General features: G+C 43.1%; 1 protein-coding gene across 2 annotated transcripts in view; it reads right to left on the reverse strand.

Moving 5' to 3' along the window:
- Positions 1–22459, reverse strand: part of LOC144766590 (cell adhesion molecule CEACAM8-like) — an 82066-nt gene that overhangs the window by 43401 nt on the left and 16206 nt on the right. For both annotated transcript variants that reach the window (XM_078650384.1, XM_078650383.1), the window contains exon 2: positions 4065–4403. In XM_078650384.1, coding sequence (XP_078506510.1) covers positions 4065–4403 — 339 coding nt within the window. The remainder of the gene's footprint in view (positions 1–4064; positions 4404–22459) is intronic.

Here is a 22459-nt window from a genome sequence, read left to right on the forward strand (position 1 = left end):
GAAAGGATTTTGCATAGTGTAGGGATGAATATGGCTCATTGGTTGACAGTTAATTCAAAGGGAATACTTTTTCTATATCTTAAGCGGACGATAGACAAAAAATAGTATCCATCAACAGTTCGTCCACTGACACTGCAGCTTAATTCAAAGAATGCATGAGCCACACAGGGAAGTGGATGCAAGACAATTGTCCAAAGCTTAATACATCTAAAACTGAGGTCACGCTCTACGGCAATACGCCAGTCAACTGGTCAGACAGATGGTGGCTTAATTATAAGGGCTCTCCTCCAAAACCTGCAAACAAAGCACCTAGACACCTCCAGGTACATGTAGCGCTACATAATTCTTCATTTTATTTCATTAGAATTGGCATACAGTCACGACGGACCGGGGAAGAGCAATCAGGTAAAATTTAAGGGGCCGATTCACAGAACAAACTTAAGACAAAATCCTAAACTTACTACTTTTGGTATTCACAGAAGTTAGGATTTTGTCTTAAAACAGACTTAAGACAGATTTAAGACAAAATCCTAACTTAAGTCTGTCTTAAGTCTGTCTTAAGTTTGTCTTAAGACAAACTTAAGAGAAAATCCTAACTTCTGTGAATACCAAAAGTAGTAAGTTTAGGATTTTGTCTTAAGTTAGTTCTGTGAATCGGGCCCTAAGAGTGTGGTAAATTCAGTGCCTCGCAGTTAGAGGGGAGAGTAATATTAAGATCACGCGCAGAATCAATTTGAAATTTAGAGGAGCGGAGGGAGCAGCCTATTGGAAGACTAACCGCTGTGACCAGTAAGCCCACAGAGATCTGCCATTGATACAAAATATTGTTACATATTATATACCAGAAATTGTGTGTCCAAAAAAATAAACAAGTGGGAAGAAGCTGTTGTCATTCTGTAGGTAAAGCACCGCTTCCCATGAGCAGGCCTGGCTTTAAATAAAAGGATTTCTTTATATATAAAAGATGGCTTGCTGGCCAGCAATCACCCTCTCAAGGACCTCACGGGATTCCGCGGATTTCTTTTCTCAGGTCAGAATGAGACAATAGATGAAAGAGTTCAGTAAAATCACATGAAACCCTTTAAAGCTTATTGGACAGGAGGACTTGTGCACTGAGTTGCAGAGCGAGCAACGTCATGTCCGTAATCAACAGGCCAGCTCATTCATTTTGTGCCATTCTGCTTCATCAGAATCCTTTCAATCCACTCTTTTGTCACCAATAGAACATTTCAGTCTTTTTTAGAGCCTGTCCTACTGTGCAAAGAAGAAAGGAGCACAGAAATGGCCTGAGTCATCCCCAAACTACTTCCAGTGTCACACAAAAAATATCCAATGTATGCACTTGTATAAAAGCCTGCAAGATACCCCCACATGATTTGTGCTCTGATGCCAACATGTTGCAACATGTTCAAGTGTTTTTATGAACTTTTGCAAATAATAATACATTGTGTCCAGCTGGTGCTTTTTTGTACCAGTTTTGAGTAGGTTTTGAAGGCAATCAGTTTTAAAGCTAGAACTCCTGAACGTGTGTAACGCATTGCTTGGAATCACTCTGCGCATCTGTCATTGGAGAGTGATGAGGTCAAGCGCTATCCATTGTCTACCAAGGATCTTGTTGTTTGATAAAAGTTGTGTAGGAGAAGGAGGGGAGTGGTTTCTTATCAATATTTGGTAGCCTTATGAGATTGCCTTAAGGAATGTGGGGGTGGTGGTGACAGTGGATGTGGTGGTGGTAGTGGTGGTGGCAGTGGTGGTGACAGTGGAAGTGGCAGTGGCGGTCATCATTGTTGTCTCTGCCCAGGATCTCTCTGGGATGTTTTGATCCTATTAGGACACAGTGATGCTAAACCATGGACTATCCCATGAAGCTTAGGTCCTATTGGTATGGGTGGATGGCCCCGCCAGCGATGTCCAATGTCCTGCCCATATACTGAGCTAACTGTCAGCAGATATCACAGCACTGCCGGGTGTTTGTGGGACATTGTTATTCTATTTGGAATCCTGTTTTCTTTATCTCTGCCATAACCTGGGGTTTGATAGAGACTCAGGAACCATTTGTCGCGGTGACCAGTAAGCACAGGCAGGTCCGAGGGTTCCTACACCGTCTCTCAGAACTTATATCTAACCTCCACATTAGAGATGTGATGGCCATCCATTGAGAATCAAGCCTCAGTGACGTAATACTGAATCCAACAGGCAGGTTGTTTAATAGTCCCTGAGTCGGTGTGTGTGATAAGGAATCCTCTACACTGTCATTGTGCATGGTCCAGACACTACTGCCCTACTGAGCGGGTGCACAGAGCTGGTTAAGCTTTCATGTTGAGCATCTCCTTGGGTTAAATCGTTTAATCAATGCCCCCACATGGGAAACATTTTTGAAAATGTATTCGATAAAATGTAAACAATGAGATTTAAAGATATAGGGCCCGATTCACAGAACTAACTTAAGACAAAATCCTAAACTTACTACTATTTTGGTATTCACAGAAGGCACTTACTAATTTGGGTATTCACAAAAGGCACTTACTCATTTCATTATTCACAGAAGTTAGGTCTCCTAACTTTAGGACTCCTAAATGCCTTCTGGGAATACCGAAAGTCTTAAAGTTAGAATTTTTCTCTGTTTAGGAGTAGTATAGCTACGACTCCTAACTTTAAGACTCCTAAATGCCTTCTGTGAATACCGAAAGTCTTAAAAATTTGATTTTTTTAGGACTCCTAAACTGAGAAAAATCCAATTTTTAAGACTTTCGGTATTCACAGAAGGCATTTAGGAGTCCTAAAGTTAGGACTCATAACTTTACTACTCCTAAACTGAGAAACATCCTAACTTTAAAACTTTCGGTATTCAGAGAAGGCATTTAGGAGTCCTAAAGTTAGGACTCCTAACTTCCGTGAATACCAAAATGAGTAAGTGTCTTCTGTGAATACCAATATGAGTAAGTGTCTTCTGTGAATACCAAAATGAGTAAGTGCCTTCTGTGAATACCGAAATGAGTAAGTGCCTTCTGTGGATACCAAAATGGTAGTACGTTTAGGATTTTGTCTGAAGTTAGTTCTGTGAATCGGGCCCATATTTTCTAACAAATATACACAAGACTGATTTTGGAGTAGTGCTGTTCAATTTATCAAAAAGCAGTGCAAAACATAGGAGGCCAGCAACACATATGGGATTGACTGGAAGAGGGGCATATGAACACATATTCCTAATGTAATGTTCTATCTTACCTGTTTATACCAATCAATACCATATACAATACTGATGAAATAGTGTATGCCCAGTGGTCAAAATGTGCAAGGGACTTCAGAGGGTATCAGAGACATTCTAAGAAAATTAAAGTTCATTTTTACCTTGTATTATTTTCACCATATGACACCCAACTAGCAGCTAGCCCTGTGCCATAGGTGACACCTCACACTGTTCTGGCTTTTTTGCCAAAGGCACTTTTTATGCTGGTGTTTTAGAGCCCATCCATACAATGTTAAATGCGAAACTACAAGTCTGAAAATGCATTACTATTACCTAAAAATATCACGACTGGCTGAAGGTGTTTTACAAAACAAATACACCACTTTGCAACTCTCAGCATATTTAAAAGTGTGAACATTGCACTTACATTCAGTTATCACTCTTAAAAGAACAGACAAGCACTTGATTGCCAACTTGCTACTGGCAGACCTGCCAACCTGGAGGTCTTGAAAGTGTGACCCATTATACCACTCATTAGGGGGTCAGACCTTGTATTATTTGGAGAGAGCCCCCCTTAAAACTACTCCCATCTATGGCGTTACTGATTACTCAGTACAGAGTGGCTCACAGTCTTTCCTTTCAGTAAGAAGTCAACACTGTTTTCTGGACAATGTTTGTCTGTATTCCCCAGAGGCATACCAAGTGTTCCTTTTGACCACTGCCTGTTTCTCCCTGACATCAATTCATGCCCCACCAGGGGGAGATGCCCCATAGTCTGAAGACATTAATCCTATCACTTTAGACTTTGCTTACTCAGATCTCACAAATCCTCTCTCTTCATACCTGATGACCTATAAGAGTCAAAATTACTTACCAAGCACCACCAGGTCAATGGTGGCAGAAGATGTAACTGGAAGGGTGCCGCTGAAGCCCTTGACGCTCAAAGTGTACTTGCCTTGGTCGCCCAAGCGCACCTCATCCAGCCGCAGGGTGCCATTGTTCGTGTAGAGCTCTGCCCTTTTGGCATACTCTACGGGGTAGGCTGGCTCTATATCAGGGAATCGTAACACCACAACCTCGCTTGTTGAACCAAAGATCCATTGTATCTCAGCCTGAGGCGTGAGTGTCGCATTCACCCACAGGTAGCAGGACTCGCCCAAGACAGCATACACTGGGTTTTCAATTACTGTGATGCTGATGCAGGAAACATACCCTGGGGGTTACAAAAAATGAAAAAGGTAAGTCTGATTATATATCCTTCCTCTTTCAGGAACACTTTCTATGAATTTAAATCCTTTCATTTATAGTTCAGTAAATATTTTTAGAACCTACATCAAGAGCATCTAATATTCAGAGAAAAGCTTAACTTTCACTCAGAGTTTTCAAAGAAAACGCTTCGGGGCATATTATCAAAAACGAGCGATAAATATCGCTAAAAGCATCTGGCGCCATGTTAGCAGGGTATTTGCAAGGATTTGCTAACAGGCGATGTGAAATCCGGTGATTGACATCAATATCGCATAAAAACCAGCGAGGTTAGAACAGCGCTGAAGAAAATGTTGATAATAGGGAGAAGTGGTTGTAACTTTACAATCCACCTCCCATTGTGTACATGGATAAGTCAAGAATTTAGCAGGCGGTACTATTAGACGATATCCGCGGTTAGCGCAGATTTTCACATCGCTACGCTGTTTCGAGGCCGGCTTGAAAATACCTTGTTGCGGGGTTAGCGATAATTTTCCAGTTATTTCCTAAAGGTACGCCTACTTTGCATCTCATTAGCGATGCAAACTGAGGCGTTTGCAAAACGGCTGCTAACATTCGCTAATGCATGTTAGCGACGCGTTGTTAATAGGGCGATGTTAATTTTGCCACTTTTTTGGCTTTTAATGCCAAAAAAGCAGCGAAATGGGCTTTGATAATATGCTCCTTCTTCTCTATAGGCACTGTGGTAAGAGCACACACCACACAAAATGTTGTAGAAAAAGATGAAGATGTAGTCAGGTGATCATCAAGGACCACCAGCAGCTCCTTGCCCAGCTCGAGCTAACCTACCAGAGAACAGAACCTCCAGGAACTCAACGCCTTATCACATACAAGGTGTTCCATATTACATACATGGCATTCCAATACACTAATGACAGAGACAAGAGATAACATCTACTCTAGACCATAATACATCCCACTCTTAGAAAAACACCTGTCTAAATACAGTTATTTAAATCTCAGCGGTCAACACACATGAGTATAGACTTACTACCAACCTTTAGTGCTAACACTGCAGGTGTCAACTACTTAGAGGACTCAATTTCTTAAATACAGTTTTATATATCTATCCAACTCTGCTGTATGTTGTTTAAGCATTACATTTGGAACTTTTCACAAGTTATGGACACATGGTTTTCCACTATTTTTTTAGAGCAATCCTGTGCTCAAAGTACCTCAGTAAGCCTACATTATCCATGAATACTTCAGGGAACTCTTGGTAAATCTCTCACAATCACCTTTGACATTCACTATTATCACTTGCTCATGAGCATTCAGAATCAGGGTAATTCCCATGTCCATTTGGTGATGCCATCCAAACAAATTGTAACCACTCTTGGCACCATATGCTTTCCCAGGTGTGACTCAGTCTTTATATGACATTTTCATAATGATACAACCTAAGACATCAATATTTGCACCCATGTAACTTATGATGGAGCAGGGTTTCGAAAAATGAAATCAGCTCCAATTTATACCCCCATAATATGTACTAACAGTAAGAAGTTGTAGTAAAACTAACGTACACCTAACATGAATACAAAGGTGCTGCTTTGCGCATGCTTGAACTAACACGTAAATGAATAATATTGTAATAACTTGTGTGCTTTAAAAGAAAATGGAGAAATTGCATGAACAGGCCGCATGTGCACCAGTATTTTGCATGCTGCATCCCGCTTTAAAGTAATAATTAATGCCGCTTTTGCACTAAGCTTATGCTAGGTAACATTAATGGGGAATAGTGCAGGGTGGGTGGTAAACAGTGAAGGTTTAATTATTATATAATTAATAAATGTTCATTTTCATTTACTTTAGTGTGCTGGATGAAGCAGCCATCTTTGTAAAATTAGCTATTGTGGGACGGAGAGCTTTAAGGAGTGAGGCCTCTGTCATGAGGCAAGACAAGACGTGATGTGTACCGCAGATGACATGAAAAGGGTTACGGCCAGAGTGTCAGACGACTTCCAAATGTTGTACCCAGGCCTGGGACCGGAGATGCACGCTGCGGATGATGTTAACTTGTGAGAAGAAAATGTTAAATTTTGTATCTATGTGGGTAACGTGAGAACAGACCTAGATTCAGACCCTGGGAACTAATACAGCAATAAAGTTGTCGAATTAAAAGGTGAAATCATGGTGGTGTGACCACGCCACCTCCCAAGCCCACCAATCCCTTTGTGAGTTTGATGATAGTTTGTAACAATTGTGGGATGGACATGTCAATTTTAGAGTATAATTGGGGTGCCTTTAGGGGTGTGGTTTAGAGCTTAGGCGAACAGGAGAAAAGAGGGGAGAAGTGTTGCTCTCCGTCGGTTTGCAGAGAGGCCTAGTTGTTCCTGACCTGTCCTGTTCTGTCCTAATACCCTTTGTTCCTTGATTCTGTTTTGGGGAACCCTCACCATTCACTAGGACGTGTGGATCTCTTTCCTACAGACCAATAGGTTTGTATTTAGCCTAAATCGTTCTCAGAATCTAAATATTAATCTATTTTGTCTCTGAAACTTTTGTCTCTCCACCTATCTACTCTGTCAATGATATATTGATATGTATTATTTAGATGGAACTATTGTCTCTTCATCTATCCCCTCCGTTAGGTATATTATGTTTGGCATAAATAGTAGCTATAACGTTTGTCTCTTACTCTATCGACTCCTTCATTCCATACAGTCATTGTTTAACTTGGATGAGTTTGTATTTTTTATATAATTTCTCCTTTCGTGAGATTCAGTGTTTGTAATCTGTGACCAAATGCACCTGAGCATTCACCCTTCATATTTGAGATAAAAATGCATTATTAACTTTATCGAGAGTCTGTGGTAATTTGTATTGACTAAATGGTTGGTAAGTTAGTAGTTATCATTGCCATCAACTATTCAACTAATTGGTCCATCGACCAAGTAGAAGGAAAGTTGATATTAAAGATTAGTTATTAAAAGATGTCTCATTTGAATCTGTAAAAAGGAAAGAAATTGTTGGAATGTATAAATTGACCCCAGCGCATCTGGGATTCTGGGTCAATGTATATGGGCCATTGTGTTATGATGTTATTGATTATTGATCCCTGATCAATTTTTGTTATTGGCGCTGGATCACTTACATGATTTATATCTGGAGCATTCAGGTCACTCTGTTCATTTGCAAAACTCTCTGCTCACATTTTATCGTCAATCATGTCATATGGTGATCCTGAAACCACTGGAACCAAAATGGTCTTTCCTCCAATCTCAATCTCGCATTCAGGCATTTTCATAACTCCAGTTTGCACTGTGGAGACATCATCTTTTGCATTTAGATCACCTTCCCATTCTTTCCCATAACATTTTTCACAGGGAAAAAAACATTACAACGCACTACCTTTAGAACGCAGTCATTGCAACACAACTGCCTTTATATCACATGCCATTACAACGCATGCCATTACAGTGCATGTCACTACAACGCATGCCATTAAAACGCATACCATTGCAACGCATCCCATTACAATGTATTATAAGGTAAGTAATGGGTATTTTTTAGTTTTATGTTGGGTATTGGTTTTGGGGTACATAGGGATAGTATTTTTACCCCTACACTATCCAACACTTACCCTACTGTTGCAATCACTCGAGTGGGAATAGTAATTTTTACCCCTACACTATTCAACACTTACCCCACTGTTACCCCAAAAGTATTATGCATTGTAATGGTATGCGTTGTAATGGTAGTTTCTAAAAATGTGTTGTGATGGATTGCGTTGTAAAACCATGCATTGTATTGGTAGTTGCGATGTAAAAACCACGTTGTAAAGGCATGTGTTGTAATTGTTTGTTTGCTTTGCAACGTCATATATTCATTTTCACAGTACTCGCTGTCTCCGATTTACACACTCAGAGTCAGGCATCATCTCCTCTAAGGTCGAACTTATGGCAGATAGAATTCTTGCAAAACAATCCAAATTATTATACAAATCTGCAAAGCTGCGACATCTAAAATGTTTCCCTTTGTGGAAAAGTACATTTTGCCATGTTGTATGTGCCTACGTGTTCCCCATCTTATGTTATATGTGCATGATCGATATGCATGTATCCCCCTATGTTCGATTAAAGACGCAATTATAGTTGTGTCCAGCTCTAGTATGCCAGTTTCCAGTTCTCGTGAAAGCAACGAGTATTAGGCCTATGTTGCCACGTTTTACAGTGTGCACGTTAATTCAGAATAATGTCCCCGTTTCTAGGCCTCAAAAGGGCCCGGACACCAGATTCAAGCTCCTGTCTCCTGAACCCTCTCCGAGGAGCGATACAGCCCCCACCTGCATCCCTGACCCTTCGCTTACTTCCTGCCTCACAGTGCCCGGCCCGGCCTGGCTCTGCCTGCCTGTCTGCCAAGAGTATGTTATACTTCTAGTTATCAGTCCAGCCCTCCTTCTCTGCATTCCTAAGCTACTGAATCGCATCAATAGTTTCAGCTATAGTCTAGTCTCTCTGTCTCCATGTAAGAGAAATACTGTATAAATATTCATCGAATATTCCTTGCGCACGCAATACATGTAGAATACTGCATGCACCAGTCTTAGTGTCAAGTAGCCTTTGCCCTGATAACTTTTGGATTCTATCAACATGTACTCCAAACACCAGATACCAGATATGCCTTAGGTACATGTCGTCTTGACTCCGCAGACTTTAGTCTCCTCTTCTAGCGCAGAAGTCATAGCCCCCAGCTCTCCCTAGTAATACGTCATTGCCCGTTTGCGCGCACCACTAGGTTAAAGGTCCCAGCTCCTCAGGTAGCCCCCTCCATGTTTCCGCCCCATTCATGACACTTCTGTGACGTTCATATCACATGTCTATGTATACGCCCTGTACACGCCTCTTGTTACACCCATTTCACTCTTATCTTTCGCGACTGCTACAAGTCACGCCTACTGCTACGCCTACTGTATTGAATGCTATTGTAAATGAAATGTATATATATCATGTACTGTTAATATATGCTAATTCCCCTTTCCCATCCCATTACTGCGATCCTGCCATTCCTGCCCCCGTGCAGCTGCCATCCTAATTCCGTACAGGCTATCCCGTTCCTGTCCCTTCCCTTATGCCTTATTAAAGCCTGTAAGACTCAAGATACCTCGAATCCTGACTCTTATTTATTGAGCTATCTGTTTATTCAATGTATTCAAAAATAGAACCGGTAATTAATTATTTATTTACCACATAATGGCGCCCGAATAGGGACTTGCCCTTTCCCCACGCGCCGGCGAAGCCACGCAGGCCCCCTGACCCTCTGCAGCCGTGACGGAACCATACCGTGCACGTGCAGATATTTCTGCTTCAAGTATCCCTCAGGCCCATGGAGGAGACGGAGGTTGCGGTCCAGCATCCAGACGAGGCGGTGTGGAACGCGGCGAGTCCCGACCAGAGCCCAAGCCGAGAGTCCAAGGTCCGAGGTATCCGGAGGCCCACCTGTAACCGAAGTTTCCGAAGTTTCCAAAGTTTCCGAAGTTCGTAGTCCGACGTCGTAGCAGTCCAGTCTAGTCCGAGGCCTTCCGTTCTTGCTGCCCGGTGAGTACCGTTGCTGGGGTAGTATCTAGACAGAGTCATTAATTTGTCTCTGGTCCGTGGGTTTGGGTACACAGATCCAACACGAAGTGTTCACCTAGGTGGATACGGGTCCAGACGTGTCTCTTTATGGGACCGGTATGTTTCGTACTGTTTCAGCAGTGCATCTAGTAATTCTAGTAAGTTTCGTTCTCGAGAAATTCATGTGTTCTGTTCCCAGTATACCAGGTAATATTCTGTCCAAACTGTTATTTTAACGTTATTTAATGTGTTTTCAATGTCGTGGTATGAGTGATTTGTTTTTCCAGTCATTATTGTGTTTACCGTGTATTGTATTGTGTTCAGATTCAAGTACAGAATGCCTCTATTCTCCAAGTTACGTCAGTTACAGACCAGAAAAGGGCTGCTCGAGGAAGCAGTCCCTGTCCCTCCTAGGGACAGTCCAGGACATTTTATGTATCATAAGCATGGCTTAGATGCCATAATATATCTAGACTTATGGTCTGATTACACCAAAGATCTTGAAGAGAAATATAGATGGCCTGTATCAGGTACATGGGATGCCGAGTGCATCATGCGAGTAGAAGAAGCATTATGGAAAAAGAAAGCCAGACAGTCCCAGAAAGATGCCATCGAGTTATGGCGCAAAGAATCTCATAAAAGAACCGAAAAAGAAATCAGAAAAGCAGAATTAAGTAGAGAATCCTCAGAAAGAGCCCAAGAAAGGGAATTAATCGAAATAGGTGAACGAGTTAAAGCAGAACAGTCAGACAGACAGAGGAATGCCCTCATTAAGGGTATGTACCCTCTTCTTGCCGAGGGCTTGCCCAAAGCAACCCCGGAGGCATCCAGTAATTTTCCGCCGCCATTGGTCCCGACTAAGCTACGTCATAAACCGACCGCAGCTGATATTTTTCTCTCGTCCTATTTGGACGATACAGTCCCAGAATATGCAAATCCTGTTCCGCCTGCTCCTGTAAATAATGTAATTCCTGTTCCTCCAGTCACTGGTCCCGTGGGTCCAGTTAATGTTACAGCACCTGTTACAGTACCCCCGGCCCAGTCCACAGTACATGTACCCGTTCTACCAGTCACTCTACCAGCACGTACAGTGCACACCGACGACTCTAGTTCAGGAGCCGCGGGGGGAGGTTCTCCTCGTACCCCGCCTCAACACAGACGTATGACGCTACATGAACTAGCGTTACAGCGTACCCCAAAAGTTCATACATACGTAGATATCAAACGAGCACTTACTGAATGTCGTTATGATCCAGTTCCAGGCGATGGCCACATGGTCATATATTCATTACGTTTAAGACGGGTGACCGATTATTTGGACACCTTGCCCGATATGAGAGAACATCTAGACAGAATATATCGTTTTCTCCGTACAGGAGTGAATCCAGAAAGTATTCACGAAGCCATGGCTCAAAGAAAAGTCGAGACTCAGCTCATGCTTCTAAAGTTTCTAATTAACTGTTTAATAAGGGAACAAGATTGTCCGGAAAAAGATCTGGAGGAAATGAAAGTCCTGACCAGGTGGAGTGACAATATAGCCGAGGGAAAACACAAGACACAGAACTGTATAGAGAGTATGTACAAGAAAATACGAAAAGAAATTGTAAGTATACACGAGAAAGAAAGAGTAAGTAGAGCAACCGAGAAAGAGAATGACTCTTCCAGTGAAGAGGTAGACAGCGAGAATCCCGACAGAATAGCGTATGTAGGTAGAACTAGACTTTCCGACAGACATTCACGTCTAGATTACAAGACGACTGTTCCTCCTCCAGCACCAGAACAGTGTTCTCTAGAACAAGTATTCCAGGTTACAGATAAAATTCTGAAATCACGAATAGGTTATAGCAAGCTTAGTACTATGCATGAACAAGAACTAGCCCGATCAGCGGTCCGGTGGACTACTGATTCCGCCACGTTTCCTGACGAAATAGTGGCTCAAACGTTTCTGAAACTGCCCCCAGCCGAGCAACGACTGGTGGGTATGTATATGATCCAGCACCTCATCACACTGTATGAGGATCAGCATTCCGATCCAGGTCCATTACATGATGTATTAAACGAGTTACTCCAGTACAGATGGAAAGGTCTAGGTACCGATTTAATTAGTATCATTCTAGAACAGCGCCATAAATACCGAACGTTTCTGAATCCACGTTTTGTCCACGCCCCACCCCCAGAAAGTAAATCACTCTACATAGATAGACAGAATCCGTTACGAGAAGTACATCCAGTCAAGAAAGAGGGTGGTGGTCTAGAACGAGTATTTGTCTACACCCCCATCACAAAGATGGAACTCTTAGAAATGAAGAAGTTAATTCCCTGTCATGACAAAGATCCAGCAGGGTTCCACCGAGAATTAAAAGACATGCTCCGTATGGGAGAATACACGTATCCTGATATCATTAAAATGTTAAAGGTCCTGTTGCCTGCAGGCATATATGAAAAACTCAAAGAAAAAGAATGGGAGGTGGGAGAGAAAAAGATAGATTGGACAGCTCTAGAAGCTGAAGATAATACACGAGTACCAGGTACCGGTCTTGGGGATAAAGCTAAAGAATTGCCCGAGTTATTGATACAAGTTTTGCCAAGGTTACTAGCCACGAAAAAGGAAGACTGGGATGCCATCTCAGCCTGTAAACAGAAACAAGACGAAGATACTAGTGATTTTTATTCTAGATTTGAGAAATGTTTTATTATTAATAGTGGTCTGAAAACAAGTAGTGAATCATACCCTCATCTTTTTGTTACTAAACTAGTCGAGAATTCAAGTCCACAAGTTAAAAATCGAGTACTGAAAGTCGAAAGTACCTGGCAAGCTAATACTCCGTCACAGATGTTACAAATGCTCCAGTATCACCAGAACAGAATCAGGGAAGAGCAAGAACACGAAAGGAGACGTATGAAAGACACGAAAATGAAAGTATTAGTTGCACAATCTGTTCCACAAGACAGTCAGAAGAGGGGTACGAATCAAGTCAGTCATCCTGCAGTTCCTGTTAAAGGGACCTGCAATTATTGCAAACAGCCCGGTCATTTTATAAACGAGTGTGCAGTTCTGAAACACAACATAGCTACTGGTAAGACTAAAGAAAGACCACGTCCGCCTAGACAAGAACAAGTTTCACAAACTTCTCAGCCACCACAGAATGCACAACAGACAGTTACAGTACCGCAGCCTATAGCTGCAACACAGCATGTTACACAGCAGATGTACCAGTATGCACAGTCCGAGTATCCAGATTATCAGCCGTATTCATGAAACAGCCTAGAGAGGGAGGTAGGCTTGCCTCTCATCGAGATACCTGTAGATCAAGAGGGTCCCTATGTACACAGTCAAGTATTAGGGAAAGACAGAAAGTTTCTGATTGATACAGGGGCAAGTAGGACTACCATCAGTCATGACGAGGTTCCAGGGGCTCCGCTCTCAGGCTCAAGAAATGTTTCCCTTGGATTTTCAGGAAAGCCAATTGTTAATGAAATATCGAAACCAGTTTCTCTAGAAGTTGGTCCATTGTCCCGAACTACAGATTTGTTACTCACAAAGTCATGTCCAGAAAACTTGTTAGGCATTAAGACATTAAAAGAGTTAGGAGCAGTTATATGCTGCTCTCCAGAAGGAGTACGATTGTTTTTAAGAGACTTCAAAGGTCATTATGTATTACGTGATTTTGATCCAAGATTATTGAATGTACCACAGCATTTATGGGCGCAAGGTCCAACTGATGTAGGTTGTATGCATATCACACCCCATCGTGTGACTCTGAAACAAGGTGTAGTATTACCACGAATCCGACAGTACAAAGTGCCACCTGAGGCTGTAGCAGCCTTATCCAAAATTATTGACGAGCTCATTGCTCAAGGAGTGGTTGTAAAAACTGACTCCAATGTATGTAATTCTCCTATCATTCCAATTCTGAAACGTACTGATCCAAATGCACCTCCAGTATATCGATTAGTGATTGATCTCCGAGAGCTTAATAAATGTATCATTCCACAGTACCCAGTAGTCCCAGATATTTCTTCTCTATTGACAGCCATTGATTCTGAAGCTACGTTCTTTACAGTTATTGATCTCAAGAACGCATTTTTCAGTGTTCCCATTCATCCAGACAGCCAGTTCCTTTTCGGATTCTGTTTAAATGGAAGGAGGTATAAATTTACACGAGCTCCTCAAGGTTTCACAGAAAGTCCTAGCATTTACAGTCAAGCACTTAAGAGACAACTAGACAATATTCACATGCCAACTGACACTGCCCTGCTCCAATATGTCGATGATCTATTGATCACAGCCCGTTCTGAACGTGACTGCGAACGTGCGTCACTTAAAGTCCTGTATTTTCTGGCCGAGATGGGGCTCAAGGTGTCCCCTTCCAAATTACAATTCTGTGTCCAGCAAGTGGTCTACTTGGGACACTTACTGTCCAAGAGGGGTAGGCAGTTGACACCCGACCGTATCCAGCTAATAGCATGTCTTCCACAGCCCAAGACCCAGAAGGAGGTACGAGCTTTTATCGGCCTCACTTCTTACTGCAGACAATGGATTCCTCAGTATGCATTTCTAGCCAAGCCACTGATACAGTTAACGACACAGGAGGCAGCCGTATCGACTGTCCTCCCTTGGACCCAGGAACATACACTTGTTTTTAATGAGTTAAAGAAAGCTTTATGTAATGCACCTGTTCTAGCAACACCGAACTATAGTAAGCCTTTTACACTTTTTGTTACTGAACGTGATGGTACTGCATTATCTGTTCTCACACAAGATCAAGCAGGACAATACAAGCCCTGTGCTTATTTTTCTAGCACATTAGATCCAGTAGCCCAGGCTCTGCCTGCGTGCCTCAAGTCAGTTGCAGCCACAGCACTAGCTATCAGACAAAGTGATTCCATAGTGTTGGGACACTCCCTGACAGTACAAGTTCCACATTCTGTGGAAGATCTTTTAAACAGAACCCAGACTCAGCACTTGACAATTGCACGTTTAACAGGTTATGAACTGACACTGTTCCAGCCACACATAGAAATCAGACGCTGCAACGTTTTAAATCCAGCTACACTGTTACCGTCAGTTATTTCAAATCCTGCCACACATGACTGTGTGGAAATTGTTAACACCATGACAAAACCAAGACAAGACCTGACAGATATTGCATTATCTGATCCCGACCTGACACTTTATGTGGATGGTTCATGTATGAGAACAAGTACAGGAGAACTAGTAGCCGCGTATGCAGTGACTACCGAAACCGAAGTTATAGAAACGCATCGTATTGACACCCTGTCCGCTCAAGCAGCAGAGCTAGTCGCTCTGACCCAAGCCTGCATACGTGCCAAGAACCTGAAAGTTAACATATACACAGATTCACGTTATGCATTCGGAGTCGTACACGACTTTGGAGTGCTCTGGCAAGAAAGAGGTTTTATGACTTCTCATGGAACCAAGATTCAGCATGGTCACCTTATTCAAGCTCTGTTAGATGCAATACATTTACCGACAGCTATAGCCATTATGAAGTGCAAGGCACATACGAAAGTCACTGACCTCATTTCCCAAGGTAACGATCTAGCAGATCGAACAGCCAAGCTCACAGCTCAGACTCCAGACATTCTAGTTAACACGACACTGACACACACTCCAGAACAGACTACTTGTATGACAGTTAAGGACCCTACACAAGATGTCATAGACATACAGTCACATGCTACTCCCGATGAAATCAAGAAATGGTCCGAACAAGGAGGGGTCCAGACAGATCAAGGATGGTTGACGAAGGGAAAAGCCACATGGTTTCTCCCCGACTCTATGGTTCTAGTCATTATTAATACCGCACATTGTCCAGCACATTTAGGTGAAAAAGCCATGTTAGACAGTATCCAGAACCTTTGGTTTAACAAGCATTTACGAGCTGCAGCCAAGCAGAAAGTCCGTACCTGTATGATATGTTGCCAGTTCAACCCAGGTAAAAGTGTCCCGGTGGAACAAGGGGGATTCCATCCTCCTGACCACCCTTTTGAAGTCCTGCAGATGGATTATATTCAGATGGAGCGATGCCGAGGTTTCAAGTATGTCCTCGTAGTTGTATGCGCTTTGTCCAGGTGGACAGAAGCATATCCAGTTCCAGATTATACAGCTGCAACCACTGCCAGGCAGTTGGTTCGTGAGTATTTTCCCCGTTATGGATTACCTAGGGTCGTGTATTCAGATAACGGCCAGCCATTCTCATCCGAGCTTATGAAACAAGTTTCCCTTCTGTTAGGGTACCAGTGGAAGTTCCATTGTGTACGCCATCCCGAAGCAGCCGGTCTCGTAGAGAGACATAATCAGACATTGAAAATCCGCCTTGCTAAAGTATGTAGAGAGAAAGGTGTAGACTGGCTCATAGCCCTGCCAATTGCTCTGTTTTATATGAGGATGGTCGCACAGTCCAGATCAGGTCTGTCCCCGTACGAGGTCGAATTCGGCCGCCCTCCAAATATGTGGGGTACACCTAGACCCCGAAAGATTACCGATGTTTCCAGTAATATGCTGACAGATTACCTAGCTTCCTTGATGTCTGCCCTACACTCTTGTCGTTCACAGGTTGCCGCTGCATTTCCAGACAACACCGAGGTGAAACCGCATGAAGTCGTTCCTGGAGAACATGTATTGGTCCGAAATTTTGATCGTTCAAGTCCGCTGGAACCCCGGTGGAAAGAGCCTCGAATGGTGTTGTTGACAACAAGGACCGCCGTCAAGCTAGAGGGCAGAAAGGGGTGGGTCCACCTCAGCCATATCAAAAAGTTCTATGGATTACGAGAAAAGACTTTTGCTAAGGACTGCCTTATTCCTAAAGACTGCCTAAAAACAAACTCTGAACTCAAGCCTCCCCTGTTAGAGAAAACTCCGCAGCAGGAGTATAAACAGAAACTTCGGTCTAGTAAAATAAGTCAGCCAGTTTAATTGTTTAAGTCCCTCTCGGGTGAAGCGGTTAGACAGGTTCCTGACATGTATGAGATAGACCCACATAGAGAGAGAGTTAGTCAAAACTCTAAGAGAATCCATTATCGAAAGAATGTTTGCAGTAGATGCATTGTCACTTTGTTATTTCTTATGTTTTTGAGTCTTATGGTTTCCTGCACAAGTTATGCTTTACATTTATGTTTTCCTATTTCACATGTACATATGTTTTCTAATGCTACAGTAGAGCACACATTTAGTGATCTGCCTCCTCACGAGCTATCCTATCGTCTTGCTATGCGTAACAATACATTTATCCGAATGTTGCACTATTCACACCAGACCAGCAATGCCACTAATTGTTGGGTGTGTGGTCGACTCCCCCCTTTCCAGATACCGAAGGGAGTTCTACCACTCTTTCCTTATCCGTTTTCACATAATGGTTCATGTGGAGCGTGGTCCACGTTAACGTCATCCTCAAATGATATGTCCCTTCTGAATAGAATATGTTTCCCAGACAAGCAAGGTCTTTCCCATAGAACAGGTTTAGATCTAGAAAATGAAGTATATGATATAGGTAATTATTCCTCGAATTTCATGGTCCTGAATGTTCAGTCCGATACTACTCCAGATTTGCCTGCTATTTCAGTACTACCAGTCAAGGGCGAATTATGTGTCAGAAAGAATGGTTCCGTACATGTAGGACATAGTGATTGTACTACTATTGTCGAGTATAGTGACAGTGGGAAATCTATTTTCAAAGCCTCACGTCATTCATATTTTGTTTGTGGTCAGACCGCATATGTTCGTCTGCCCCTCGATTGGGAGGGAACATGTTACATTGCCTTCCTACTGCCACCAGTTTTTCTAGCCCCATCTGATTATCACAGAAACACACACCTAGTACACATTAGACATAGAAGGGAGACCGAGTCCCCAATTGTCGATCAAACTGAAACTACTCTAGAACAGTATCAAGATTTCAATAAAGGTTTCTTCTTCTTTATAGGCCCTGTCCAGAATAGTAAACTGATACGTAGGTTAACCAGAACCCTTGAAGCAGTAGTGAATGGGACTACTTCTGCTCTAGGTAACTTAACTGAAGAACAATCTGCTATGAGATTTGTCGTGCTCCAAAATCGTCTCGTTCTTGACGTCATACTGGCCGATAGAGGAGGAGCTTGTAGAGTCATCGGATCTAGTTGCTGCATTTTCATTCCTAATAACGTGCCGTCTGTTTATTCAGCTATAACCAGACTTCATAAAATTGCCCATCAGTTACACCAGGATCCAGGCACCTGGACATGGTCCGGTTGGCTCTGGAGTATAATTTCCGCCTGGGGATGGAAAGTATTGTCATTCCTAGGTATAGCAGTAATGATCATATTCAGTTGCTGCCTCTGTTTACAATGTGGCCCTGCGATTTGCGGCTTATGTGCTACCTCTTGTATTCCTAGTCCTAAGTCCCGTTCCAAGACAATTCGAGACGAGCAAATGATGCTATATGAAATGATAGATGGTATCATGAATGTAGATGTTTCCTGATGGGAACGTAGGGCACAAGGAGGGAATGTGGAAAAGTAAATTTTGCCATGTTGTATGTGCCTACGTGTTCCCCATCTTATGTTATATGTGCATGATCGATATGCATGTATCCCCCTATGTTCGATTAAAGACGCAATTATAGTTGTGTCCAGCTCTAGTATGCCAGTTTCCAGTTCTCGTGAAAGCAACGAGTATTAGGCCTATGTTGCCACGTTTTACAGTGTGCACGTTAATTCAGAATAATGTCCCCGTTTCTAGGCCTCAAAAGGGCCCGGACACCAGATTCAAGCTCCTGTCTCCTGAACCCTCTCCGAGGAGCGATACAGCCCCCACCTGCATCCCTGACCCTTCGCTTACTTCCTGCCTCACAGTGCCCGGCCCGGCCTGGCTCTGCCTGCCTGTCTGCCAAGAGTATGTTATACTTCTAGTTATCAGTCCAGCCCTCCTTCTCTGCATTCCTACGCTACTGAATCGCATCAATAGTTTCAGCTATAGTCTAGTCTCTCTGTCTCCATGTAAGAGAAATACTGTATAAATATTCATAGAATATTCCTCGCGCACGCAATACATGTAGAATACTGCATGCACCAGTCTTAGTGTCAAGTAGCCTTTGCCCTGATAACTTTTGGATTCTATCAACATGTACTCCAAACACCAGATACCAGATATGCCTTAGGTACATGTCGTCTTGACTCCGCAGACTTTAGTCTCCTCTTCTAGCGCAGAAGTCATAGCCCCCAGTTCTCCCTAGTAATACGTCATTGCCCGTTTGCGCGCACCACTAGGTTAAAGGTCCCAGCTCCTCAGGTAGCCCCCTCCATGTTTCCGCCCCATTCATGACACTTCTGTGACGTTCATATCACATGTCTATGTATACGCCCTGTACACGCCTCTTGTTACACCCATTTCACTCTTATCTTTCGCGACTGCTACAAGTCACGCCTACTGCTACGCCTACTGTATTGAATGCTATTGTAAATGAAATGTATATATATCATGTACTGTTAATATATGCTAATTCCCCTTTCCCATCCCATTACTGCGATCCTGCCATTCCTGCCCCCGTGCAGCTGCCATCCTAATTCCGTACAGGCTATCCCGTTCCTGTCCCTTCCCTTATGCCTTATTAAAGCCTGTAAGACTCAAGATACCTCGAATCCTGACTCTTATTTATTGAGCTATCTGTTTATTCAATGTATTCAAAAATAGAACCGGTAATTAATTATTTATTTACCACACCTTTACGATCTCAGAAATATGCAGAAGATTTGCCATTGGCACCTTTTGTACAACAGTTTCACATTCAGGTTTCAGTTCATTGTCAGAAATGACATGTACACTGCTTTGTGCACTATTGTGAGGTTCTCTCTGAGCACTGTGCACTATTGTGAGGTTCATGTTGAGCACTGTGCACTGAGTCAAGGTTCAAGTTGAGCATTGTGCACTATTGTCAGGTTCACGCTGAGCACTGCACAATTGTGAGAATCACGCTGAGCACTGTGCACTCTTCTGAGGTTCATGTTGAGCACTGTGCACTAAGGGAAGGTTCATGTTGGGCACTGTGCACTATTGTCAGGTTTATGTATGTTGAGCACTGTGCACCATTGTCAGCATCACGTTGAGCACTGCGCACTATTGTGAGCATCACGTTGAGCCCTGTGCACTATTGTGAGCATCACGTTGAGCACTGCGCACTATTGTGAGCATCACGTTGAGCCCTGTCCACTATTGTGAGGTTCACGTTGAGCACTGTGCACTATTGTGAGGTTCACGTTGAGCACTGCGCACTATTGTGAGCATCACGTTGAGCCCTGTGCACTATTGTGAGGTTCACGTTGAGCACTGTGCACTATTGTGAGGTTCACGTTGAGCACTGTGCACTATTGTGAGCATCACGTTGAGCCCTGTGCACTATTGTGAGGTTCACGTTGAGCACTGTCCACTAAGGCGAGGTACATGTCGAGCACTGAGCACTATTGCCAGCTTCACGTTGAGCACTGTGCGCTATTGTGAACATCACATTGTATTGTATTGTATTGTAATTACTTTTATATAGCGCTTACTACCCCTGACGAGGCATCGAAGCGCTTTTTCGGCGAGTAGCATGCTACTCTGGGACCCATAGAGGATTAGTGTTGAATTAGTATAGTGAAAAATGCAAGTACATTTTAAGTGGTGGATAGGTTAGTCAGTTATTTGGATTTGGAATGAAAGCAGAAGGATAGAGGAGGACAAAGGTTTGTATTTATATAGTGCTTGTTGACGCACGCTATTCAGGAAGCCTATAAAGGATTAGTGGAGAATTAATATGGTGAACTATGAAGTAATTTCAGTGGTGGATATTAGTCAGTTATTTGGAGTGAGAAGGATAGCGGAGGGATAAAAGGGGAAGAAAGATTTGCATTCATATAGCACTTGTTACCCCTGATGGGTGTTAAAGCGCTTTTCTGGCGAGTAGCGCGCCACTCCGGAACCCATAAAGGATTAGTGTTGAAAATTAGTTTAATAAAATATGAAGTCATTTGAGTAGTGGATATGTTATTCGGTTATTTGGGTAGAGAAGGGTAGGTGGTGGGATAGAAGAGGGAAAGAGGTTTGTATTTATATAGCGCTTGCTACCCCTGATGGGGTTTTGAAGCGCAAGTAGCACGCTACTCTGGAACCCGTCAGGATTAGTGTTGAATTAGTATGGTGAAACATGAGAGTAATTTTAGTGGTGGATATGTTAGTCAGTTATTTGGATTGAGAAGGTTTGGGGAGGGGTAGAAAAGGGAAAAGGTTTGCATTTATCTAGTGCTTGTAACCCTGATGGGGAGTTGAGACTCTTTATTGGCGAGTAGCACGCTACTTTGGAACCCAATAAAGGATTACTGGTAGTTGCGATAGTAGGGTGTGTAGATGTGGTTTGGTTGGGTTGGTGGTGCATGCTGGTACATTAATCTGTGCATAGTGTTGTGCGTGGTGCACATTTGGTGTGAGTGTGTTGCTCTGTTTGTGGATGTGGATGATGTGGGCTGGGTATTGCTAAATGAGAAAAAGGGCAGCATTTCTGGCCCTAGTACCGACCAGTCTTGAACAGGCTCAAACAGGCAAATGCCCTTGTCCTCTCTGCCCTTAACAGGCTCAAACAGGCAACAGCCCTTGTCCTCTCTGCCCTTAACAGGCTCAAACAGGCAACTGCCCTTGTCCTCTCTGCCCTTAGCCTCGACACCCGGGCTGAGACGCCCTAAGCCTGGCCTTTTATAGCCCTAGTATTCAGGTGACCCCTTCAGCCAATGGGAACCCCTAGCCCTAACACTATCCAATCACAACACTAGCCCTAAAATCTAGAACCAATAGGAGACTAGGACTTTACAGCCAATCTTAGCCCGAGTCCAAGCACCCAATCAGTTAAAAAACCCTGCCCTCTACGTCCAATAAAGGCCCTAGCCCTACCAGTAGTCCCAAACCAAGTCCGTGCAACCAATGGCACAGGTAGCCCTAGTCCCTACTTCCAATTGAAAGCCTAACCCTATTCTTAGTCCCACAACTAGTCCAGCAACCAATCACACCAGAAGCCCTAATCGCTACTTCCAAATAAAGGTCTAACCCTAGCCCTAATCCCACCCTACTCCCAACAACCAATAACATAGGAAGCCCTAGTCCCTACTTCCAATAGAAATCCTAACCCTAGCCCTATTCCCAACCCTAAAAAGATTGAATCACAGACCCAGAAACCAATAAGAACCCTCAAATACCCAACCAATGAGGACAGTAACCCTAATCAAATAGAAACACCTGATACAACCACCAATCAGTGTACACATGTACCAACCACTAGCACACCATATAAGGTCCCAGAGACCTCAGACAAGGTTTGCTGGCCAGGGAGTTGAAATCTGCTTCTCCTGTTCAGAATCTCCTAGGAGACAGACAGGCTCAATCCACACTTTGGACTGCAGCAAGTAAGGGCCTCACTAACTT

Source organism: Lissotriton helveticus, chromosome 7 (genome assembly GCF_964261635.1).
Source record: "Lissotriton helveticus chromosome 7, aLisHel1.1, whole genome shotgun sequence".
In the NCBI taxonomy this organism is placed as follows: Eukaryota; Metazoa; Chordata; class Amphibia; order Caudata; family Salamandridae; genus Lissotriton; species Lissotriton helveticus.